Source organism: Poecilia latipinna, unplaced genomic scaffold (assembly GCF_001443285.1).
Source record: "Poecilia latipinna isolate Pla-1442-1.1 unplaced genomic scaffold, P_latipinna-1.0 Scaffold48, whole genome shotgun sequence".
In the NCBI taxonomy this organism is placed as follows: Eukaryota; Metazoa; Chordata; class Actinopteri; order Cyprinodontiformes; family Poeciliidae; genus Poecilia; species Poecilia latipinna.
The window spans coordinates 522,980-540,473 of NW_015112664.1; the positions used below are offsets into that span (position 1 = coordinate 522,980).

At 42.1% G+C, this 17,494-nt stretch overlaps 1 protein-coding gene across 3 annotated transcripts in view; it reads left to right on the top strand.

Moving 5' to 3' along the window:
- The window catches only part of foxp4 (forkhead box P4), a 126,168-nt gene that overhangs the window by 91,185 nt on the left and 17,489 nt on the right, over window positions 1–17,494 (top strand). For 2 of the 3 annotated variants that reach the window (XM_015050270.1, XM_015050286.1), the window contains exons 5-9: window positions 3,771–3,914; window positions 8,620–8,758; window positions 12,197–12,398; window positions 12,871–12,969; window positions 14,984–15,082. In XM_015050270.1, the coding sequence (XP_014905756.1) occupies window positions 3,771–3,914; window positions 8,620–8,758; window positions 12,197–12,398; window positions 12,871–12,969; window positions 14,984–15,082 (683 nt within the window). The remainder of the gene's footprint in view (window positions 1–3,770; window positions 3,915–8,619; window positions 8,759–12,196; window positions 12,399–12,870; window positions 12,970–14,983; window positions 15,083–17,494) is intronic. The other variant, XM_015050277.1, reaches the window with a different exon arrangement.

Consider the following 17,494-nt stretch of genomic DNA (forward strand, 5'->3'; position numbering starts at 1 on the left):
TGTTGCCGGTCGTCATGTCCAGGAGTCACTATGATAAACATTCAAATGTAAACACAATTTATAAATAGAGAAGTGGGTAGCACAGTAAATTCACAAGGCCAGCAGGTTCACAACTTAAGGGTTATAAGAAAGAGACGAGACAACAGGAATTAAGAATCTCTATTTCATTTGCTTCAAAGGTTTTCAAATATAGACATAGAGTGTCAAACTTAATGTTTGACACTCTATGTCATCTTTATCTTTATGTCAGGGGTTATTGCTTAAATTTTAGACTGACTTCACCAGACATGTGCGGACACTGCAGCTAAAAAGCACTGTGAAAGTCAGACTTCAATTTGACATGAAATGTCATATTTTTGTACCCAGGATCCTTCAGTGTTGGATGAGGCTAGAATTTGATTTTGGTGTTTTAAAAAATCAAATTGATGGACAAAGATGATAAAATTATGGAGAATATTTTATTAGCATACTTTACTGCCTGTTACATTGTCAAAATCTTTCATTGTTTTTTTTTTTCTTTCTTCCTTGTGTTTTTTTTATTTCTTTGCGTCCTTCCTTCCATCTTTCCTTTCTATATTATTTGTTGTCCCTTCTGTAATTTCTTGATTCTTTCCTTTCTACCTACCTTGTGTCTTTCCTCCCTTCCCTCCTCGCTTTCTTTTTTTATTCCTTTTGTCTACTTTTTCTTTCCATGCGTCCTTCCTTTTCTTCTTTCTTGTGTTTCTGTTTCTTTCTTTTTGGGTTCTTCTTTCCACTTGTCATTTCTTCTTTCCTTTCCTCCACTTGTTCTTCCTTCACTCCTTCTATATATTTCCTTACTTCCTCCTTTGCTTTGAGTTTCTGTGTTTATTCAATCTTGCCAACTGTTCATCATGAACAATAATATTTTATATTTGGAAAAGTTAAGTCTGGGATTTTCTTTTTTTTACATTTTTAAAATTAAACATTATTAAAAATCCATAAAACAAAATGTAAACCCCTTTGGGGGTTTTTTTTTTTTTTTTTGCAGATGAGGAAGATATTGATTTGAACCAATCATTAAGATTATCTTTTAGAGAATGTGCCTGCAAATATGCATGTACTTAACCTCATGTTTTGTTGCTTTTGAGCAACAAAACATGAGTCATACTGAATCAGGAGTGTGTGTCATGCTGATTCCTGGCCCCTTGATATTAGGGGTTGCCATGTCGACATTACTCAATAAACACCCTTCAGCTGTAGCAGATTAGTCAAATACTTAGCCACACCAACACATCCCTGCCAACCTGCATGAGCAAAGCGCACATGCCGGCCCGTAAAGGGTGTGAATTTGCCTCTTAACAGTTTGGAGATACAGGAGTAATTGCATGGTGTAGGGGTAGACTAGAAAACTGGAGCGTAGTCTGTAGATTTAATAGGAAGTGGTTGCTTTAGGCAACTGTAAATTGTGGTGGGAAGATCTGACAACGTGCATCACAATGGAAACGTGAAAAAAAAAGCATCGGCTTTCTGGGAACAGACATGCAGAATGACAGAGATCCTCCTCGCTGGTCCTTTTCTATTTTTTCTTTTTTTCATTTTCTGTAACAAGGAAAAAGAAGACGCAATGAAAGGGGGTTGATAATGCACTCTCACTCACTGCAACGCTAATAAAAACCATCGAGTTTAACTTTGCTCTCCCACTTAATTAACCACAGTATGGGCCACGCACTTAGTGTATATCTGCAAATCAGGCACTTTTACCCACACACACACACACACACGCACACACACACACACACACACACACACACACACATACACGCACACATATATGAACACACAGGACAAATCAACCAACACATCAGTCACTGAAGCATTAAATTTCATATCCCCATGGCAATAGTGCCCTGTGTGAGAGTGTGTAAGTAAGTTTTACAGCCCATTGCTACAAAGCAGATGTGTGTTTGCACGGGCGCTGATTTGTGGATGCGAGTTTGTGCGTTAACCTTTAAGTTTGCTCAAACCTTTACTTATGCTATGGCTGCTTTGCATTTCGTTCATTGTGTTTTTCTCTAAAGTCAAGGTCATGGTAATAGGCTGGAGAGGTGAGTGCCTCTCTTACACATACACTTAATGTACAGAGCCACTGAATCAAATCATTAAAAGACCGTAATTATCACTTAATTATTCCTTCAACTCACCACTCAGCAGCCGAGGTTGAGTGTGAGTGTGAGTGTGAGTGTGAGTGTGCGTGCGCGTGCGTGCCTGCTAGCCAGTGAGTGTGTGCGCTTGCATATGCATTTGTCTGTGTGATTAGGAGGCGATCAGGGCTAGTGACGCAGAAAAGAGAGATTAACTCTGCCTAAGGAGTGATAAAAGAGAGGAAAGACAGATGGAAAGTAAAAGAAAGAGCAGCAAGAAGGAATGACTCCTGCATTTAAAATGAATTAAGCACAAAAAAGAGAGGGGGGAAAAAAAAAGAAGAATGTCGCAGGGGTAAAGCTGTAAATTATGCAAAGGAGAAACTGGATAATGTGAAACAGCCTTGTTTTTTAAAAAAAAAAAGCGTTGCATGGTAGCGGGTATGTGTGGCATGGATGGGTAGCAGTGTGTAGTCTGCTCACCGTAAGGTCAGACAAATGAGGGACCGAAGCAACTGCTGCGCTGTGAAGTCATTCTCTGCTGAAAAGCCTCTTTGAACATTTGATGCACCATGAAACAAAGACAAACTGCAGATGGACACATGTACAAGCTGTTCCCGGGAGAACGACCTCCCCTCCTCCTGCTCTCCTCAGAACGCGCGCGCACTCACACAAACTGAGACGCAAGTCTGTGGTCAGTGAGTTTTCCCTCTCTCCTCAGCCGAAGATTGTAATCTTAATGGAGCTTCCTGGGTAAATTAATGATTACTAACCCAAACAAACAGACAAGCTGCGACCAGTCAGAGTACGCCGTCCGTGTGTGTTTGTGTTTCAGAGTGTGTATGTGCGTTAAATCCACTCATGTCATTTTTATCAGACGAAGGGACGACAGTTATGTGGAAATAAAGAATGTTGATCTACAAACTTCTTGCTGTGACAAAAGACTCACAGCTTTAAAAGAAAAAGTAGCTTTCCCGTATGTCAGGGTAAATCCGGCTGCTCTCTGAAGGCCTCTGAGGTTTGTTAGAGAAGATAAGCCAACAAACTGCATCACGAAGGACAAGGCAAAAGCCGTGGAGAGACCGAAAGTTACCAATAAATACCAGTGAGGTCTTGGTTGTAATGGGATGTGAAAAGTTTTAGCTGGTATGAGTATATTTCCAAACGACTGCTCTGTGTTCTCCCCATTTATCCTAACAAGCTTGCCAGCGTTTCTGGCCCGCTCCCTGTCTGCCGGCCTGCATTGTGCTGCAATCATCTCCTGCCATTCAGAGCTTGATCTCTGAGAATAATCTGGGGGGTGAAGCGGGTGGGGAGGACTTTGCCTTGACATGCACGATCACACTGACACACTCCAACAGCTGCACAATGTACCTCAGCAGCTTCTCCCAGGTCTGCGTTCGCTTGTTGCGCATGGTTTGTCAATAAACCACACACCGCCACAACAATACGCTGTGGCCTCAACTGAGAGCGCTGGAATTGAAAGCATCTGTGCCATTTGAGGCTCCTGTTTAGGTTACATTGTCTGACTGTGAAGGATCGTTTCAGTACTGGTGGCATTGTTGAGGCTTCTGCAGTTTGTGTTGTGACTCGCTCACCTCATATTTCTCCACCCCTCTGCCCTCTTCCTCCTTAACCCGCCTCCCCCCACCCTGCACCTGTCCATAGTTACAGGAGTACTACAAGAAGCAGCAGGAGCAGCTGCATCTCCAGCTTCTGACTCAGCAGCAGCAGCAACAGCAGCAGCAGCAGCAGCAGCAGCAGCAACAGCAGCAGCAGCAGCAGCAAGCCGGGAAGCAGGCGGCAAAAGAGGTGAACTTAGCCGCGTACATTCTCGCTCAGTTCAAGCGCACTCTGAAGTGCAGAAGTGCTCTTAAATGCAGTAAAGTGGCTGACATGTGAGAGTGCCAAGAAGAAAAAAAAAGAAAAAGAGATGACAAGAGTCTAATGTATGGAATTTAGGTCAGATACAGTATGGTGCTCGTGTTTTAATGTTATTGTGGGGCTCACACAAGTCTGAATCCCCAAGCTAACACCTCAAAGTGGAAAAGAAGTCCGCTCCACGTCCATGTGCTTCTAATTCAAAATATTAGATGCTACCTCTGGAAGAAGGGTCCAAGAAGAAGCAGTTATTTGAAAGTGCTTTTGGTTGTCAATTGATCGCCAACTAATCTACATGGCCGGCTCTCTCCCTACAACTTGCATAGAAGCTAAAGGTGACAGAGCCTTTTCAGCTACAGTACAATATCTAGCTGTTCTCTCGAAAGGTGCTACAGAAATTACATTGAAACAACGTTTATCCCGAATTTAATTACAAAAGCTTGTTGTGGATGAGAGCTTCCTGCCTAAAGTCAGGCCAGTAGGTAACTCCAACAAAAGTGACATATTAACGATGCAAAATGTTAGTCATAAATGTGTATAACTGTGGCTTGCTATTTTTTTTACCTGCAGCGTTCCCCTTTGTATCACTACAATGAACATTTTGCAAACACAGTAGTTTTGTATTAATAAAAGTGTTTAAAAAGATGTGAAAATGGCCACTGTCTACCACATAGGCCAAGGACTTGTATTCTGGTCCCATTGGATAAAAGCACCTGCTTCCATGCGTATGTCATACAATCGTCCCAAAGCTGTGGATGGGACTTTGGACTTTTACCAAGATAAATACAAATAAATACTGTGGGCGTTCCAATCACTGACCTGTCTCTAAAACCTCGGGTTGTCTAAAACATAAATACACTTAAAAGTGACCCTTTGGGGCCTCCACTTTAGAAATCATGTATAATGTCGCAGGTTTCCTACCAAAAAATTCTAGATTACAGATGCAAACAATAAAATTTAAAAAATTTAGGGCTTATTCAAGAAAAATGGCAGCAGGATCAGGGTAGAGCTCTTCAGTTGCAGAAAAAAAAAGGCGAAAAACACAATACACACAGGTGCAATATGCAAAAATACACAAGCTCTTGCAGATTGAATCAGCGCTGTGATCAATGAGGATCACATGAAGTAGAATATGGATCACGTAGACATATTTGACATAATAACTGTGGTCAGGTAAAAGACGTTTTGCCTTTATCTATATGTTCAATTCATATGTTAAGATGTCAATATTAAGAAGAAACGGTGCAGGGGAATCACTTCACGAGGAAGAGCTTGCGAGACATTTCTGTGAAATGCGCAGGGAGACACATCCTTGGATTTGTCCTCCTCCTCTCCCAGTGGGCAGAGCCCCCACCCCGCCACCTCAGCCCACATGCTCCTCGCTGACAGCGGGCAACCGACTCAGCCGTGACCAAAGCAAACCAGTTGTGGTCGACTTGCATGTTGAGCGAGTGTCTGAATTGCTTTTCCGTTCTCCCCCCTGTGCTCCTCCGCTGTCCCAGTTTTCAGGTTGCTTGTCCTGCAACAATGAGACAAGTGCAAACACTGGTCACACAGCCACACGTACACGCAGACAGAGGGGAGGCTTGATGCGTGATGGTTCACTGGCCAAACACACACACGCACACACACACACACACACACACCTGGGGGAATATGCCTCCCTCCAGAGCTGCAAGTAGCTGATGTGACCATGGCTCTCTCCAGCAGCCCTGACCTGCTGACATACAGTGCATCGATAATCAATTAATAGCTGGCATGTATAGCAATAAAACACTGTAGATGCTGTAAAAACATTTGCTTTTCATTTCTGTGGTTTTTTTTTCTTCTCTTTCAAACTTAAGTGAGTTTTGTGACTTTAAGTGACCAGAAAATAATATAAAACTACTAGAGCAAAAATATATGGAGGAAAGGAGCAAGAGGGGAAAAAAAGTTCTCCCTCCTAACTTTTGGAAGTGTTTGTACATCAGTGCCTGTGACTTTTTGCCCTTTTCGCTTTGAGCAGCAATTCCTTTTTCACGTTCAAGGCTTTGTGGAAGTGATGCATTGAAAGAAAAGCGATGTATGTGCGTGCTGAGTCGCTGTTCTGTGTGTTGCCGGAGCATTTGGGACTGGTCAGGAGTCAGCTTAATGAAGTGACTCTGACCATCACAAAAAAGATGCGTGCTTGCGTGTGTGTGTGTGTGTGTGTGTGTGCGTGTGTGTGTCTTTGGATTGGCCGCCTACAGTTGCCTGTGTGTGTGTGTGTGTGTGTGTGTGTGCGTGTACATGTATGCTTCTGTGTGACTGGCAGGCTCAGACAGTGTGTGATGTGCTCATAAATCACATTGACAGCCTGTTACTGCGCTAGCTTTGGCCACTCAGCCACAGCTAATGTAAACAGAGCACAGGCACACACACACACACTCTCTCTCTCTCAGTGTGTGTGTGTTTTAAAGAACCGTAGCCATATCTCAGGAGACAATGAGAGGCAGAGGAGGGGAGAGGAAGGGGGGTGGATAGAGAAAATGGACAGACAAGTTTGAAAGGGAGGGCCAGGGGCCTTGGAGAGAGAGAAATGTCGGAATGAAATGGATACAATCTGCTTGGACTTTCTGATCAACAGTTTATTTCAACCAAGAAGGGTCTGGTAAATCAGCTCAGAGTTATTGAATTGTCTCAGCGTGACAACGACTTTTACACATCTCGCATCTGCAAGAGGTGACTGTTTCCAACTTGCTTTATGCTACATTTAATGGGGTAACCAGCAAAAGAGCCTGGGATGTAGTTGTTTGGTCATCTGAATTTGCTTTTAAAACCAGTTCCGACTTCTAAAGCACTGATTTTGATTCGTGCTGTTCCTGGAAAATGACTTGGATTTCTGCAGGTGACAAAACAAGTCCTCGTCTGAATAAACATATACAGGGTATATTTACTAATGGTGGATTGTGTGTTTCTCAGATTCCGCTTCTGTCCTACATCTAATTACTTTAAGAATTTGAACGGCGACGCTTCCTTCTTCCTCTTGTGCTCTTTGTTTTAAATGCCGACTCAGAGGGAAAAAAAAAAAAAAACAAAACCATGACACACAGACTTAGTTAATAGAAAATGACTGTTTGATATAAATTAAAAACCCAGAGAACCATTGATCAGCTTACCTTTAAATGATAACATCAAAAGCAATAAGTTACGAAATGAAAGGATCTTGAACGAGTTTCACTGTGTTAACAAGGATTTTACAAGATTATTTTAATTCCACCTCTGCAAACAAAACCATTCGAGCTTGTGGCGAGAGGAGTCGACATGCAGGAAGCATTTCCCAGATTGGCTTTGAAACAAGCTGCAGATGTGCAACAAATCAAACTGCGCAGTTTCCTTTATGACATGAAATTATCCATGCAAAGAATATGGTGCTGCTGGTTGTCGTCCTCCCACCTCCAGCTCGCCCACAGACACACATAAACACACCTCCACCATACTTTTCCTCCCCAGGCACCAAGTCTGAGAGGAAATGACCTATTTGCCCTTCCTGAGAGTTCCTCTCTGTTCAAAGAGTTCTGGGCTGCCACTCTGTTTCACACACAATGAGAAGTTGCATTTATTTATTTTTCAGCCCCGCCAGTTATCTGTGGGAGATAAAGTACACCTCTCTCAGGGGTTTTGCTTGTGCAGGGTCAGCTTGGGAAAAAGAGGGTAAGAGGGAGGTGGGACTTGTCAGGTTTTTTTTTTTTTGTTTGTTTCCTGATGTAGAATATTATTTCCCACTTTATCGTTTACCTGCAAAAAAATGTTTGCATTGATTCTATTATTTTAAAGAAGTACTCCCAAATCACATTGTCACCTTTTCTCACATAACAACCGGAAATCTCAGCTCGTTTTATTGGGATTTTATGTTATAGACTGATGCGATGTATTGTATAACTTTAACAATGAAGAAAAACGATGAATGAAAAATATTTGCTAATCTGAAAAGTGTGGCTGACATATGTATTCAGCCCATTTTAATCTGATGCATTAACCAGTTGCAGAAGTCATCGAATTAGTAAACCAAGTTCAGTTTTGTGTTATATAAAGTCGATATATACAGGTGTGTTTTGGATTAATCCATCAGAAGGTTGTTAGAGAATATTAGTGAATACCATTAACACCAAGCAATCCCACGAAAAAAGGTCAATAAGAGTGAGGTTACAAAACAGTATCCATAGTTTCGAACATCCCATAAAGCATTGTTCTAATCAATCATTAGAAAATCTATTGATAAAAATGGCAGGTGGGCCAGGAAGAATATAACTTATAAGCAGCCAATAGAGTCGGAGTAACTCTGAAGGAGCTGCTGGTCAGAATGACCCAAAGTCCAGAACTAAATCTTATTGAAGATTTGTGGCAAGATTAGAAAATTGCTTACAATCTAATCAAGTTACAGGATGTGGATATGCACATCCGGCAGAGACAAAGTCCCAACGTCCTGCATGTACCATCGCAGCGAAAGATAGTTCCACAAAGTTTAATTTCGGGGGTGGCCTTTACACTTAAGCGAGCCAAAAACGACAAAACATGAAAAGGATGAAAGGTTATTAACGCTTTCGCCAGGCGCTGCGAGCAATTTGGAAGCACGGCCTGCCTCGCCTGACCTCCGTTTCTCCTCCATGTCGAACAGCAACTTGGCAGTAAGCAGCTGGCCTTCCAGCAGCAGCTGATCCAGATGCAGCAGCTCCAGCAGCAGCACATCCTCAACCTCCAGAGACAGGGCCTGGTTCCGCTGCAGCCCACCGCCGCCATGCAGTCTCTTCAGCAAGGTACGTGCACACACAGGCATTCCCAAACAGAACCTGAAACAGGACACATCCTGACAAACACGAGCCTAGCCAAACACACGCACAGGGCCTGTGCCCAGCGCTGCCTGTGAAGCCTGTTAAGTTAATCAGCCTATAAAAGATAAAAGAAAACATGATTGGTAGGTTTGTGGAAAGTAGTCATTTAGATAATAGGCAAAATATGCCGCTAAGCCTCCCCTGCTTAGAGATGTGTGCATGCGTGTGTTTGTACTTGAGATTATCCAGGCACAAGAAAAATCATCTTTCTGCTATTCCTGTGCCCACAGAATTTTTTTTTCCTACGTGTAACTTCTCCCACAGTTCCTTTAGCTTCTCAGCAGAGTTTCAGAGCGATAAATGTTGACTGCTGCTGGCCCGCCCTCAGCGAACATGTGTGTGTGTGTTTGCCCACTATTGTGTACGCACTTGCGTGGCAATGTTTCACACATACTTTTGAGCACTATCTCACTCGCAGAGAATGCCTTAGGGGCTCTAAAGTGGCCGTAACATTGCTAAAGCGCTGACTGAGTTGACCAAACAGACCCATTTCCTTCCCTCTGTTTTTGATCTTTCACTTTTTCCCCCCTCATGCAGACTAGCATGGAGTCACTCACAGCAACACGCGCACACACACGCATACGTAACAAGGTTAAACTCTACTAAATTTTCAAAGGTTCGGAAACGTTGATTTCCAATCCAAAGGTCTCCCGGAGGGCAAGTGGATTTATTCATAGTGGAGGGGGCAGAAAAAAAAAAAAAAAACCTGACTAGGTGGATAAGACTTTGAGGACACAGTTGTGTTAGCAGAGAACAATTTTTCAGACAGTTGCAAACATTTGGCCTCGGCGTCTCCTTCTCTTTCTTTGCTCTCCCTCTCTGCATAAGACTGGAATTTCCCTGCAGTGTGAAAGAGCTGGTCCATTGTGACAGCTCAGCCAGGCGTGAGCCAGAGCATTCCTCTGACCAGCCATGCCACACAAACACGCAAACACTCACGGATAAACACACACATACGCACACACAAGCACACACACTGCCGCCCTGCCTCAAAAAGCTGTTGTGTTCTGTGAATAGGTCGTACGGGGTCCCATGAGGGGGTCCAACTAAGGCCTGTGTTTACTTCTATGACTTTGCGAGTTAGACGTTAGATCACTACTAAACTTATAAAAATAATTGGAAACAATGAGTTTATGTTCAAGAATTCAGACGTTTTAGTTGCAGATTCTAGTTATGTGGGGGAGGGGGGGCAGAGAGAGTCTTGCTTTGTATCTTTTCTGAGAATCAATAGAGCCTGTCAGTTCTCTCTGTGTTTCTATTTAAACGAGATCCTGTGAAAAGCATCCAAGAGTTGAACTTTATACAGTTTAAGTCCATGTAACTTTTCTTTACAGGTTACAGTTTTGGAAATAGTTTCTTGTTGGACATAGTTCCTGTCCAACAAGGATGACATATGAACAATTCACACATACGTTTGAGCATAATTAGGGCATGACTCCAGTTGTTCTGCGAAAGCATCAGAGGTTTTGTTAGAGAACAGTAAAGAATAAGTGACATCATGAAGACAAAGGGACACAGCGGAGCGCTCAGGAAGGAAGTCGTGTAGAAGTTTAATCTAGGTTTAGGATTAAAACGTAGTCACAATATTCGGAGATCAACGTTATTTAGTCCGTCATCTGTAAAATGGATCTAGGATGGCAGACCGACAAACCTACCAAAACGCGACTGTTTACCTAAACTGACAGGTTTAGTTGGACTTCCGTCTGCTTTTCACAGATGCAGTCAAGAGAGTGACAGTAACTCTGGAGTTACTGAGGAGTTTTCTCTGCTTTTCTTCCACAGTGACAGAGAAACTATTTAGGGCAGATGAGACGATGTAGCTAAGAACAGGGCAGTCCTGATGGAAAACACAGCCGACGCTGCGGGGGCAACACAGACAGCAATGGGATGGTTTAGATCAAGGCAAATTTATGTGTGAAAATGGCCCAGTCAAAGTCCAACTGAGAATTGAAAATAGATTTCCACAGATGGATTTTCGTCCAGTCAGAGTGAGCAGGAGCTATTTTCAGAGAACTGGTTAAGAAATATCCCTTTCTAGATGAATTTGGAAGACATCCCTAAAAACACTGTACTTGCAGCATATGAATGTGAACGGGTGACGCACATTTCAGGTTTTTATTTGTAGAAAGTTGCGAAACGTTTCCTGCCCTTTCATTACCGTGCGTTACTTTGAATTGGTCTGTCACATAAAATCCCAGTCAAACCTAAAAGTAAAAGTACTTTAGGAATTTGCGGTTGTAATTTGATAAAAAGTTCAAAGGGTATGGATACTTTTGCAAGCCCCCTCCTATGGGTTAGCAGGAATACTCCCATCTTTTCAAATTTGGTCCCGTCAGTTATTGTTGGAGAAAGTTATGATTTTTTGATTGCAAATCTATCCTCACATGCGTTGTTTATTTTACACTTGGCACTAGACTACCTTCCATCTGTTTTCTCCAAACGGGCATATTTATTTTTAATTGAACATACTCCCGTGGTTCAGGCTTCCTAACATAACAATCTTGAACCACTTTACACTTTCACTCTCTGATCGTCTCCACAGATTGGTTTGGTTTCTTCCCGGTTAATTCCTGCACACACACGCGTACACGCACGTGTGCGTGCAAATACACACACACACACACACACACACACACAAAAATCTGTCTGCGCACTTACACCACTTCATTTTTCCAGAGTGAGAAGTTTTGTTTTGGCGGAGGCCAGAGAAGAATGCAGACAAAGCAGACATAATATTTGGATTGCTGCGAGGTCCTTGAATGTGTATGTGCAGATGTGTATTATATGTGAGTAAGTGCATGCTAAAATACGCTGGAGAAGGCTGTGGCATTTTCAGCTGTCTCTCCTTCACTGTCAAATTGGACCAGAAATAATAATGCTGCAAGCAGAAGGAGCTCTGTGTGGGCACCTGTTTTTTTTTTTTTTTTTTTTTTTTTTGCACAAACAGTGGCGCTGATGAACTCCTTATGGGAAACTCCCACCTTCACTCTGTACTTCTCACATTGGTAAAACTGCGTCTCTGAATGAGTCAGGAAAGAAGAGCCATTAGTTTGTGACAGGAACAATGGAGACCACTTACTTGTGCCCAACAGGACATTTAAATCAACCTCTCTAGACTGTGTTATTTTTCAGCTTCTTCAGTAGAATGGGGGACTTTGTGGTTCTGGGATAATCAGCTGCAGCTACACAATCGGTGACACTAGTTTATTTACAATCCCTCTGCGTGAGTCTGATTATCTTTCAGCTGCTCTGGCATTAACTTCACCACGTCCATTGTCATATTCGCTTGTAAAATCAATTGGTAAGTTAGATTTGACCATTTGCTGAGCTGACTGTGTGACCCCCCCTTTTTTTTTTTTACAGCAATGTGTCCGTCAGACCTCCAGCAACTGTGGAAGGAGGTGTCTGGAGTGCCGAGCGCTGAGGACGCCCTTAAACAGGCCGAGGGCCTGGACTTGAGCACTAACAGTTCTAATTCTACCTCAGCCTTCCCCAAAGCTGCCAGTGCTCACATTCCACTGCACAGCCTGCCCAACGGACAAAACCACACCCCAAAGAGAGACAGGTAAGGAGAGCTCGAGATGGTTTCTTCAATAAAGCACGCTTTCATTGTTTGTCTTTGCTACGCGCTTCAACTTTTTCTCTATTTTTCATTCAAACTATCCTACTTTCTCTTTTGCGGGTATTTTACTTGCAGCTAAGCTTTCATAACTACATGAGTATCACATATATACATACATACACACATATATATATATATATATATATATATATATATATATATATATATATATATATATATATATATATATATATATATATATATATATATATATATGTTGGATTCAGTGCGCTCTGACAATGATGCCATTAAGAAGAGTATGTTGCCCGATTCTTCTGGAGAGGTTTATGAAGCTGGTTTAGTCCAGCAGACAATGTTGTCAGGGCGATATTAGAGATGCATGCGCCAGGTGTCTTTGTATCACACGCACTGCGTGGCTGTGTTGGCCACTCACGGGCTTGTCTTCATCTTTAAGAGCCCGACTGTTTGAGTGGATATCCTCCTTCACCAAGGCAGACAGCGGAGATGACCACGTTCCCCTTTACTCCAAAGGCAGCCAGCCTCCCAGCAGCCAGTGAGTAGCCATCAAATACACACACACACACACACACACACACACATGCATACGCAGAGCGCGTAGCCCTAGAATAGAAAGACCTGAAGGGTTAACTTTAGCACACCGGTTTAAGAGGAAACATTGGCCCTCATGTTTAGAAAGAAAATATGGCCATTTAAGGCTTAGACTTGAGACTTGACCTAGACTTGGAGGTTGGGAGTTGATTTTCATGAATAATTTTTAGCTCATGAAATCTGGAATGAAGACAAACCTGCAAATCACAGGTTGTAAATCTGTGAGAGCAGCTCTAACGGGTGCATATTAGCTTGTGAAATTGACTGTTTGATTTATTATTATTAGTAGTAATAGTATTGTTAATATTATTAGCAATTGTTTTACTAATAATATTAATAATAAATACTCAGAAAGAGGACAAGAAGAGCTCCAAACCCCAACTAGTGCACTATGTACAGTAGGATAGCGATCAATACTAAGAAGTTGACAATTTTGACTTGGAGAAATGATTTGGACATTTTGTGAAAGACCTGAAACTTAACTTAGACCTTCCTCTTAAAGACTTGAGATCTCACTCCAACCACCCTGTTAAAGCCTCGGCATTAGATTTAGACTCGCATCCCACAGAGTCGAGATCTGACTTGGAACTCACTCTCTGAGACGTCAGGCTTGGCTTGGACTTACCCATCAGCCGTTTGAGAGTTGATGGGAACCTGCCTCTGGAAGGATAAAAATGGATTTCCCCCTCAGAAGTTTGAGACTCTATTGGGACTGTCCTCTCAAAAAATGTAACTGGACTCCAACATTTTCCCTTATTGAACTGAAAGACTGGACTTGGACTTGTGAACATCTCTGTCTGGAAGTGAGGTCAGAGTTGAAGAACAAGCATGATGTAGCTGAGCAGTGTTGTACTGCAGCTGCGGTGAGGCAGAATCACAAAGAGGGTAGCACTGCTGTGCTAGCTAATGTACGGTTGATGTGGAGGACAATGTGGTTAGCAGCAGTTTGTCACGTCTGCTGTCTGAGCTGCTTCTGAGCTGACTCAAGCACAGCCAGCGCAGAGACACTCTCCCACAAACACACTGCCGTTGCTCTCCAGACTGCACATCTGATCGGGAAGAGGGAGAAAGTGAGGCCGGGAGACATGTTTCCATCTGCGAGACAAATGGTTTTTGTTAGACATCCTTCTGATGTTGATTTGGGAGAATCCCCATCCCAGTCATCATACACACCTACTCATTTGCACAAAGCACACACGTATACACACGCGCACACACATACACACTTCCAAAGTCATGTAAATAAATGTGGAGACAGCCGTCGGAGGCACTGCTCCAGGTCTGAACCACATCTGCTACCGGACCTGCCGCGCACACATGCACAAACACACAGTTATTGCATTTGTCCAAACCAAACCTGGCCTGGTCTTTCATCGTCGCACTCGCTTGGAAGCACACACACACGCGCGCACACATGTGCTCATAAAGTTTAACACGCACACGCGCGCACACACACACAGACTCACCACAAAAGAGCAACCAGCAAATGACAGCAACCACCACCAATCAGTCATGGCTGGTTGGTCCTGTGCCGGCTCCGTGTCAGCTCCTGAAACAGTAGAAGACACACCAACACTAATATACAAACACGTGCAAAACACACACCAAAGGCAGGGGGATAGGTCATGGACTTCAGAATGCGCCTCTGAGGTTGTTGGACCAATTCCTTTATTTTATGCCTGGCTTCTGTAACTAACCCCCACTTCGGTCTGTCCTCCTTCCCTTGCTCTTGGCTCGAAGATCTGCACCAACTAATCACAGCTAACCGCACTCAGATGGCTGCACCAATGCACGCTGCTGTTGCGTTCACATATTGCATGCATGTGTTTAATAAAGTGACTAAAAATAATGTTTCGATATGTCTTATACAATTGTGTCTGACCTCAATTGGTGTGTGGAGATTATGCACGAGATGCAACATCTGTTGCTGACGTCTCGTTTCATGTGTTTGTCTGCAGTCATGAGGAGCTCAGCAGCTCCCACCCCCTCTACGGTCATGGAGAGTGTAAGTGGCCAGGCTGTGAAGCACTGTGTGAGGACATGGGACAGTTCATCAAGTGAGTCACAAGAATATAACTTGCATGACCATCCATCCATCTATCCTGTGATTTTTTTTTATTTTTTTAAATTTTTTTGCAAAGCTCATATTTAAGGCCTGACCATGTCTCACGTAACTTAATTGTAAGCTTTTTGTATAAATACCTAAAAGTGACTGGAAAATGTGGAAACTCAATTCTGAAAAGAAATTATGACATTATGACATTGCAGATTAGTAGGATTTTTTTTTATCATTATTATTGAATGAGATTGCTGCTGTTTTCCTATTTCTAAAAAATATATTAACTATGATAACAAAGATCACAAATCAATTTATATTAATTTTCACCTAAAGGTTATCAAAACAGTAATGTATTTCCTGTTGGGAAAAAAATCTAACTATTTTAATCATTTATCTATGAGGGATGGGCAATATGCTATGGTATTTCTTGCAATAATAATAAAAGTGATGACATTTAAAAAAAAAATCCACTGCACTCTCTTATTTGGTAAAGATTGTAGATTGCACTCTGAACCTTTTTTTTTAATGGATTACTTTAGACCTCAGGTTATATGAAGTACAACTGCATTGCTAAACAAGACACAATAATTGCATTTGATAATATTTTCTTAAAGTTATTAACATTTATTACTGCTCTCATAAAACCAACAGCGGAACAGAAAAGTACAAATTGTTGTTACTGACAGCAGTGGTAGCATATGAAATTTACAAAAATTACCATGCAGAGCTGTTACCATTAACTGTAATTTTTCATAAATTAAAAAAAAAAACATAATGGTAAACAGTATGATAATTGTGCCTCTATGTTATCTGCTATGCTTGTAGACCATAGCAATATTACCAAGAATATCAACCTGAAATTAATCATAATAGATGTTACTGTCTGGGGACTTTGTAAAAAATAAATAAATAAATAGGTCATACAGCTTAGTTTTCAAATAAAAAAAAATTACAATTTGAAGCTCTCACATAAAAAAAAATGATTTGGAATCTTACATCCTGGTTTAATTTACAAAATAGGTTTAAAAAGTAAGACGAAGAGTTAAATTGAATTCGGTTTCGGGACTATATGCAATTTATTTTCAAATGCATACGACTTTTTAATTTTAATTTTGTTGATTTTTGACTAAAGTCCTTTCGGCGCGAATCACAAAAGTTCACACTTGCCGTTTGTAAAGCTGGCAGTAACTTCAGTTCTTTCCTGGTAGCCAAAATCTGTGTTTAAGTTAAAACTTCACCCTAGTAAATGGTGCACGTCAGTCATAGAAATCTCTGTGGAGTTCTGCATTTTCCTGATTTTCTTTTGCTCATCTTTTTCAATCTGTTGCATCACATTTGCTCTGAGGCACGTACATGTATCCACACACACACACACACACACACACACACACACACACACACACACCCACTCACACACGCACACAGACAGGCACAAACACAACGGTACACGACGTTGCTTGTCATGTGTATAGGTTCTTTGTTTTCTAAAGATTTTTTGAGTATTTTCAACAGACTGCCATATTCATTTATTTATTTATTTTAGCTGTGTTTTTAAACACATTTTCCAAAGATGGAATCTTTCTGTTTTTTTCTCATCCGCCATGTCATTTTCACATTTGGAGATATATTGCACCTCCTCCTCCTCCTCCTCCTCCTCTCCTCCTCGTTGGTGCACTGGACTTCCCCCCTTGGCACAGAGGCTTCTAACGAAAGGCCTAACAAGCCCCTTAATGAAGCCCTACACAAACTTACACTCATTACCAACTTGGGGTTTGTAGTTGTTTGAACAGTGAAAATATTAATAAGCAAGAGTGATGAAATGAGTATTCATACACACAATCACAGGGGTGTGCGGGGTGACGCCAATGGCATTGGACAGTCGGATCAAAGCTTGCTTGCAGGCTGGGAAAGTTTGGAGAGGAAAGCTGTTGTTTGGTGTCTCATTTCACGTAGCCCGGGGGCAGATGGAAGGAGAGCAGTCGCTAAAGTGAAAGAGCATGCATGTGTGTGTGTGTGTAAGAAGAGAGATGGAAGAAAAAAAAAGAAAAACCAGAGGCAGCGACAGATAATGCCGTCAGTCCAACAGCTCCCTCCCTCCCAGCAAGCCTTAGTCATCGCCCCAGGAGGCGAAAAGGGTAGAGCGGAAGAACAGAGGAGGGAGACGCTCCACTGTTTCGGGTCTTTCTTCTCTTCTATTCTCTTTTCTCTGCCCACCATCCTCCTACTCCTCCTCCTCCTCCTCCTCTTCCCTGTCCTCTGGTATAATACTCTGGCTGTGGTCGCCAAAGCTGGGTGTAATGTGGGTTAAAGGCTTGTCTGCCAGCACTCAGAGGAGTAAACAGAGCCTCTTTGTCGGGACAAACTTAAAAAAAAAAAAAAAAAAAAAAAAAAAAAAAAAATGCACCTGTTT